At 41.2% G+C, this 8,601-nt stretch overlaps 1 protein-coding gene across 1 annotated transcript; it reads right to left on the bottom strand.

Moving 5' to 3' along the window:
• Window positions 1–1,168: 1,168 nt before the first annotated feature.
• LOC115144781 (acyl-coenzyme A thioesterase 1-like) lies at window positions 1,169–7,923 on the bottom strand. The gene is made up of 11 exons (XM_065016486.1): window positions 7,760–7,923; window positions 7,361–7,669; window positions 6,977–7,076; window positions 6,713–6,903; window positions 6,331–6,494; window positions 5,655–5,774; window positions 5,335–5,423; window positions 5,137–5,230; window positions 4,756–4,836; window positions 3,235–3,376; window positions 1,169–2,977 (listed from the first exon to the last, which is right to left on the bottom strand). The coding sequence occupies exons 2-11, from the start codon at window positions 7,554–7,556 to the stop codon at window positions 2,847–2,849; spliced, it is 1,308 nt and encodes a 435-aa protein (XP_064872558.1). The 5' UTR covers window positions 7,557–7,669; window positions 7,760–7,923; the 3' UTR covers window positions 1,169–2,846.
• Between the last annotated feature and the right edge of the window lie 678 nt (window positions 7,924–8,601).

Genomic DNA, 8,601 nt, shown 5'->3' with positions numbered 1-8,601 from the left:
CACCACCTTTCAACAGTTTGGAGTCACTTAGAAATCTCATTGTTTTTGAAAGAAAAGCAAAAAAAAAAATCCATTTAAATGACATCAAATTCATCAGAAATACAGTGTAGAAGTTAATGTTGTAAATGACTATTGTAGCTGGAAAAGGCTGATATTTAATGGAATATCTACATAGGCGTACAGAGGACCATTATCAGCAACCATCAGCAACCTATGTTCCAATGGCACGTTGTGTTAGCTAATCCAAGTTATAATTTGAAGAGTCTAATTGATCATTAGAAAACCCTTTTGCAATTATGTTAGCACAGCTGAAAACTGTTGTCCTGATTAAAGAAGCAATAAAACTAGCCTTCTATTGACCAGTTGAGCAAAACACCAGTCTCAATGTCAACAGTGAAGAGGAGACTCTGGGGTTGTGCCGTGGCGGAGATCTTTGTGGGCTACACTCGGCCTTGTCTCAGGATGGTAAGTTGGTGGTTGAAGATATCCCTCTAGTGGTGTGAGGGCTGTGTTTTGGCAAAGTGGGTGGGGTTATATCTTCCTGTTTAGCCCTGTCCGGGGGTGTCATCGGATGGGGCCACAATGTCTCCTGACCCCTCCTGTCTCAGCCTCCAGTATTTATGCTGCAGTAGTTTATGTGTCTGGGGGCTAGGGTCAGTTTGTTATATCTGGAGTACTTCTCCTGTCCTATCCGGTGTCCTGTGTGAATTTAAGTATGCTCTCTCTAATTCTTTCTTTCTCTCTCTCGGAGGAGGACCTGAGCCCTAGGACCATGCCTCAGGACTACCTGACATGATGACTCCTTGCTGTCCCCAGTACACCTGGCCGTGCTGCTGCTCCAGTTTCAACTGTGATTATTATTATTGGACCATGCTGGTCATTTATGAACATTTGAACATCTTGGCCATGTTCTGTTATAATCTCCACCCGGCACAGCCAGAAGAGGACTGGCCACCCCACATAGCCTGGTTCCTCTCTAGGTTTCTTCCTAGGTTTTGGCCTTTCTAGGGAGTTTTTCCTAGCCACCGTGCTTCTACACCTGCATTGCTTGCTGTTTGGGGTTTTAGGCTGGGTTTCTGTATAGCACTTTGACATATCAGCTGATGTACGAAGGGCTATATAAATACATTTGATTTGATTTGATTTTGAAGGGGACCAAAACGCAGCGTGGTGTGAATACATTCTTCTTTATTGAATGAAGAACAATAAGAACACTTAAACAAAAAGATAAAGACAACCATGACCGCTATATAAACAATGTGCAACATAACATAGACAATAACCCACAAAATACCCAAAGAAGATGGCTGCCTAAATATGGTTCCCAATCAGAGTCAACGATAAACACCTGCCTCTAATTGAGAACCAATCTAGGCAACCATAGACCTACATAAACACCTAGATGGAAACAACCCCATAAATCTACAAAACCCCTAGACAGTACAAACACCCTAGAATGAGACAAAAATACACATATCACCCATGTCACACCCTGACCTAACCAAAATAATAAAGAGAACAAAGAATGCTAAGGTCAGGGCCATAGTGGAGTTTGGAGTGTGACTGTTTGAGGTTGTGGACAGGTGTCTTTTATATTGATAACAAGTTCAAACAGGTGCCATTAATACAGGTTAAGAGGAGCCTCTTAAAGAAGAAGTTACAGGTCTGTGAGAGCCAGAAATCTTGCTTGTTTGTAGGTGACCAAATATTTATTTTCCACCATAATTTGCAAATAAATTCATAAAAAATCCTACAATGTGATTTTCTGGATTTTTTTTCTCTCATTTTGTCTGTCATAGTTGAAGTGTACCTATGATGAAAATTACAGGCCTCTCTCATCTTTTTAAGTGGGAGAACTTGCACAATTGGTGGCTGACTAAATACTTTTTTGCCCCACTGTATCACAAGGTTTTTTTTCATTTATCACAGTCAAATCCAGAACAAATAGAGCCCTAATTGCATGGAACTTCCTTCCATCTCATATTGCTCAAATAAACAGCAAACCTGGTTTCAAAAATCAGATAAAGCAACACCTCATGGCACAACACTTCTCCCCTATTTGACCTAGGTAGTTTGTGTGTATGCATTGATACGTAGGCTACGTGTAACGGATGTGAAACGGCTAGCTTAGTTAGCGATGCACGCTAAATAGCGTTTCAATCAGTGACGTCACTTGCTCTGAGACCTTGAAGTAGTAGTTCCCCTTGCTCTGCAAGGGCCTCGGCTTTTGTGGAGCGATGGGTAACGATGCTTCGAGGGTGACTGTTGTTGATGTGTGCAGAGGGTCCCTGGTTCGCGCCCGGGTATGGGCGAGGGGACGGTCTAAAGTTATACTGTTACATACTTTCCTTTGTTACATACGTGCCTTTGCCCATGCCTTTGAATTATTAATTTTTTTGTTCTGTCCTTGAGCTGTTCTTGTTTATTGATGTTCTGTATTATGTCATTCTATATTATGTTTCATGTTTTCTGTGGACCCCAGGAAGAGTAGCTGCTGCTTTTGCAACAGCTAATGGGGACCCTAATAAAATACCAAATACCAAACCCATTTTAATCAAACCATATGGTTCAAATGAAAAATACATACCAAATAATCCGTACTTAAACAAATTGCATTCATATCAGAAGTTACATCATACAGTGAGGCCATTGATACAGTTTGGTGAAATCATGAGGCATCTGGGCAAGAAAAGTTATTTATTTCCTTGTCTGATCTGCATGGTGTCCATTGTTAATTACCTCACAGTCCATTTTCTTATGTCAGATAGAGCAATGATTCCGCCTGCACTGATCGGTTGAGGGACGAGCTTTGCATAGGAGTGATACCATCTGACGTAAGACAATGCTCACAATCTGGACTGCACATGGGGTTTGACACTGTGACAGAGATGCTCTTGCAGAAAACCTAGAATCTTTTCCCATGAGTCTTCCTGTGCAACGGCGTGAGGTTTGTTGAGGCCTCCAAACAGCATGACCACTGCAACAAGTTGGAATGACGGCTTTAGATTTAAGACATTTGAGACATGGTATTCTTCTGACTGTATAAATGTAGACCTATATGAAAATTGGGTCCAGTAACACTAATGTAGGATCATTAGTGGACTAGTTTCATCTGGTGAGCTAGATCAAAGGTTGCAACGCCCAGTGGTACTAGACGAATGAATTGGGACTCCTATAGGAGCACAATAACTATAAAAGCACAGCCTGTCTGCATGAATGACTCTGGAAAGGCACCTCTCTGTTGGCCTGGCTGCAACACAAAGGTGCACGACCTGCAGTGGGGACCATACGGAGGTTCAATCAGGTGACCAGCTCCAGGGTAGGACAGAGTGGTCAGCAGGTGACTGTTCCCTGCTCTCTCCATCATCTGCTTCATCTGAGGAGAACATTATGGAGTTTAGCTCTAATTACTTAATCTCATCAATTGATATCTTGACTTTAAAACCTCTTACATGTAAAGTCTCCATATTTGGGGACCCTATTAGATTTTTCTCATTCAATTCAGTCTGTTATGCGAACGGTAGCCCCTATCTGCAAAAGCAGGGTGTCTGCAGAAAGCTGAGTATCTTGGCTATTGATCGATGTCTTCACATTTTGGGATTGACTTACTACCATATATGGGCATACAAATGTATAAGGGCAGGCCGTGCAGATAAGCTCATTTCAAGATGGTTGCTACCTACATTCCGGTCAGCATTGTGAAGCATAAACGTTGACACACACCCAAAGCCGGGACTCCACAGATCATGAGGATATCTTATTTGTCTGCCTGTGACCAACTGTTATTGATCACCAGCCCCGAGAGTCAACATTTTGACTTTACACAACGTTTCCACCGAACATCTTACAAGGTAAGCGTCGATTTGGTCTGTGTTTGAGCTGTAGCTACATGGGGGGATATCAAATTAGGAACAAATCTAGCCTACTGACAATGTTATCTGATGATGTATGACTTAATGGCAACATCAAATGTCCACCGAGTAACTAATATATCCGGTATGTCCTCCGACACCACCACAATGTTTGAGAGAGGTTGGTGTTGTATACATTTTGTTTTTATGGTGAACAACAACTTTTGGGCACATCCAGTGCAATTACCACATTCGGACACTTTGGAGAGGTTGAAAGGACACTTGAATATCCCGTGGGTACCCCATAACACCCCCACAGTGTTTGAGTGAGGTTGATATGGTAGAAATTGTGTTTTTATACTGAAAAAATAGCATTTAGGGATTTCAAATATGTAATAGCACTGGAATTTTCTCATTTACAGACATATGCCACTTTGGAGAGGTTTAGGGACACTTGGAAGCATCCCATGACCACATCTGACACCACTTACTAAAACATCTGCCCATTTCTAGTTGTTAGGTCTATAAGTCCCATTTTTATCTGATATTGTTCACATGTTGTGGAAGCCATCCGATGTGTTTCCAGCTCTGGGCATCAATCATTTACATATAGCTTGTCAATGAAAGATGGTTATTTTGTGTGTGCTTGATCTTGTTTATTCTGAACTATGTAACTTCTATCTATCTTCTATCTATCTAATTTCCTCATACTTTCCCAGATATCTTCTTTCCAAATATACCAAGTTTTTTGTATGTCAGAATCATGTAATTACACATGAATAGCAGTTCCTTTGGGTATGTCTATTTAGTCCTAAATCTACATTTTACCATTACATTTAAGAGGTTTTTTAAACTGCATGTATGAAGCATGATGTTTTCCATAGGCAAACAAGACGTAGCTCACATCATCAGCTGATTCGACAGCAGCCCAATTCTGATCATCTTGTCCAACAACCAGCAGCAGAGGACATGTTATCCTCCCCATCTGAGGACAGAATAAAACAAAACGGAGCAGAACTGAACAGATTAATAGCCATTTAGGAAACATTGAATATTGACAAATACAACAATATTTCTGAGCCCTCAATCTAGTGAGATACTTGAGGATGCTGATAGGACTGGAGAAAGTGTGAAACTGTTCCCAGTATTGGTTGAGTTCTCCAGCGTAATCTTTTAGAAATCCTTATCATCCTGTCCTCCTGTGTGGGATACATTTCCCTCGCTACAATCATCCAAACAAGAGCAGAGGACTGAAGGGTCTTTCTGAACATAACAGATATCTTACTTCCACTTTCAGGTCTATATCTTCTGGAATAGGTAAAAGAACGTCCCTCCAGATGATGCGATTCTCCTCATCAGTACGGGCCTTTGCATATTTTCTGAAAACGCATGGCCAAAAGTATAATACTGATTTTCTCCTTGAAAATCATTAGGCTACTTTATAAACAAGACAAACACAAGTAAACATAAGCTATTGACTCACTTGTGTATACCCTGAGATGTTTCCTCAACGGACTGGGTGGCTCCAATTCGACACGCATGGCTGCCACTGATGCACACACAACATCTAGGCTAAAAGGAGTAGACATAGATTTAATTAAACAGCTTGAATACATTGTTTATTACTGACTGGGGACAGATAAACCAAAATGCATCATGTCGCTGTTATTAATGTGATTTTCCTAAACACAACTCAATGATGGTGAGTATGATGGGGACATTTTGGTCTGGGTAAAGCGCATGCACATATGTTTATTCAGGAAATCAACAAACTGACAGGGCAGGAGTTTCTTAGGGACTTACCTTGACAGCTTCTGAGTAAGCAGTGATGGATAGAACCACTGTAACACCAAGGGAAAGGCCAAGCAGAGCAATTCTGTCAGCGGCCACTAGAGGGTGATCCTGCAGTAGTCTGAATGCAGCCTGAGAAGATATTAGCATGTGCCAATACTCATTTAGGCATTTATTCAAGTTTTCTCAAGACAATGGATCAAGAAAGACGTGCAGATGTTTTTTTCCCCCAGACCCACAGACGAGAGAGACAGCATAGTGGTGGGCGTGTTAGTATTCACATTTAAAGACTGTGAAAGAGTCCTCTCACCTGATTCCAAAGGTCTAAATCAGTTACTAATTGTGTAAGGTAAGGATTCAAACTAGCAAATAAACATTCACCACAGGCATTATGTAGCATTGTCTGTCAGACTGTTACTTGTCAGGCAAGTTATTGTTTACAAGAGCTTACCAACTGACTAAAAATAACTTCTTAAAACATAGTACATGTATTTGGAGCAGTTCCCATTTTAGCAGACAAACACACACACACACACACACACACACACACACACACACACACACACACACACACACACACACACACACACACACACACACACACACACACACACACACACACACACATAAATGGCCGAGCGTCAACCATGATTTCTATATGAAAATGGTGCAGACGGTAGACACAAACCTCAAAGTAAGGGTAGCCAATGGTAGCATTTTTATTTTGGTCTGGGAAGACGTAAAGTAGCGCCATGGCAGCAAAGCCATGGGATGCCAAGAGAGCAGCTCTATATTCCACTAGGCCGCCACTACCTCCCCACATGTCTAAAACTCCAGGGAAGGGTCCGGGACCTTCAGGATGACATGACAAAAACATTATTGTTTATTTCTGCCACTTATCCTGTGCCTTAAACCAGTCAAAAGTGTGGATATATATATATATATTCAACATGTCAGAACTCTAAATGAAATTTGTTAGGACTTATTATTCCTCTACAGGTCTTAAAGAGAACCCAGAAAAAATGACCAAAATGTATGTGACCTTCAGTTATTGAGAGCATATTGTGTACCTGGTGGCAGGAACAGGGTACCTGTGACCCCTCCCTCTGTGATGTCGACCCTGCGGACTCCGGGGGCCATGTACCAGCGCTCTGTGACGACACTCGCCAGGGCCACCTGCTCCCTGAAACCCTGACTCATGTGTCCCCTGTACACAGAGATGTGAACCACCATGGGAGTGTGGACCTCCTTCTTCCTCAACCTACGAGAGGTATAAACAATTTGTATTCCAAAACTACCAACCAGAATAACCTCATGTTCATTCTCATGTTTACCTGAGTTCCGGTCTACTGCCAGGTATTGGTCTCATGCTCCACATCAGACCCATGGGCTCAACACCCTCATATGTCCCCCCTAAACTTGGATCCTTGAAGACTATTAATGACATACAAGTTACTTGAAAGTACAGGGCGAAAAGTGTGATTTGTGTAGCAAAAAAACACGTATTTTGTGACGGGTTTTTATATAGTTATGATGAATATGACACAAGTCTGAGTTTACAGAATCCATCATATTGTTATTTCACTGTAATTCCTTTAAATAAATGAAATTAATTAAAGATTTTCCAGTGCATTTTACAAATGTTTTTCTGCTGTTGAAGTAGCTAAATGAAGTAGCTAGAGGAAATTAAGTAGATAAATGGAAATAATATCTCTCACCTGTGACCCTTCCCTGAGCATCACTGACATAGTGCCCAAACGCCTCCCAGTAGTCTGTGTCTTCAGACTGATGTAAAGAATGTAGTGTGACCTCCTGTGTCGGTGGTAAGTTCCCCACAACCACATGGAACTTCTCATCAAAGAGGGCTCTCCATGGTTTTACAGTCAACACAGGAATCATACCCATCTGACACATGACTTCTTCACAAAAAACTGTGACAACCTTAGTAGGTCTCCTTTATATTGAAGTTGTGAACCGTCACTGCTCATCCGACCCGTGAGCAATGGTTAAAGACATCAATAGAGTGCCTAGGTCAATATCACATCAAATCAAATTTGAACATTATTCGTCACACCAAATGCAACAAGTGTAGACTTTACCGTGAAATGCTTACTTACAAGCCCTTCACCAACAGTGCAGTTCAAGAAGAAGAAAATATTTTCCAAGTACACTAAAATAAATAATAAAAAGTAACACAAGAATAACAATAACGAGGCTATATACAGGGGTATACAGTGGTATTCTGTCCGGTCCAAACAGCTACTTTAACAACTTGCTCAGTACATAAACGTAGATACCATGTACCTAAGGGTTTAATTATTAACTCAAATATTCAAACATAAAAAGGTGGATGAGTAACTAATCTGCAGGTCATTGCCACTGTCACGTTCTGACCTTTATTTCCTTTGTTTTGTATTTATTTAGTATGGTCAGGGCGTGAGTTGGGTGGGCAGTCTATGTTTGTTTTTCTATGATTTGGGGATTTGTATGTTTCAGCCTAGTATGTGTCACGCCCTGGTCTAAGTATTTTGTGTTTTTCTTCATGTATTGGGTCAGGCCAGGGTGTGGCATGGAGTTTTTGTATTGTGGTGTGTTTTGTCTGGGGGTTTTGGTGTGTATGTTAGTGGGATTGTAGCTTAGTAGGGTGTTCTAGGAAAGTCTATGGCTGTCTGGAGTGGTTCTCAATCAGAGGCAGGTGGTTATCGTTGTCTCTGATTGGGAAACATATTTAGGCAGCCATATTCTTTGGTTGTATTGTGGGTGATTGTCCTTAGTGTCTTGATGTCCTTATTCTGTGGTAGTTTGCACCAGTTTAGGCTGTTTTGGTTTTCATTACGTTTATTGTTTTGTTGAGTTTGTATTTTGATTCGTGTTACGTTGTTTTATTAAACATGGATCGAAATCTACACGCTGCAGTTTGGTCCGACTCTCCTTCACCATTAGAAAACCGTTACAGTAT

This window comes from Oncorhynchus nerka, unplaced genomic scaffold, assembly GCF_034236695.1.
Source record: "Oncorhynchus nerka isolate Pitt River unplaced genomic scaffold, Oner_Uvic_2.0 unplaced_scaffold_10___fragment_4___debris, whole genome shotgun sequence".
Lineage (NCBI taxonomy): Eukaryota > Metazoa > Chordata > Actinopteri > Salmoniformes > Salmonidae > Oncorhynchus > Oncorhynchus nerka.
The sequence above is the reverse complement of the archived record's forward strand: the minus strand, read 5'-3'. Positions and strand labels throughout refer to the sequence as shown.

Coding starts and splice junctions, on each gene's coding strand:
- LOC115144781 (XM_065016486.1), bottom strand. CDS start 7,556: ATGTGTCAGATGGGTATGATTCCTGTGTTGACTGTAAAACCATGGAGA. Junction 6,495..6,712: donor TACCCTGTTCCTGCCACCAG/GTACACAATATG, acceptor GTCATCCTGAAG/GTCCCGGACCCTTCCCTGGA. Junction 5,231..5,334: donor ACATCTCAGGGTATACACAA/GTGAGTCAATAG, acceptor ATGCGTTTTCAG/AAAATATGCAAAGGCCCGTA.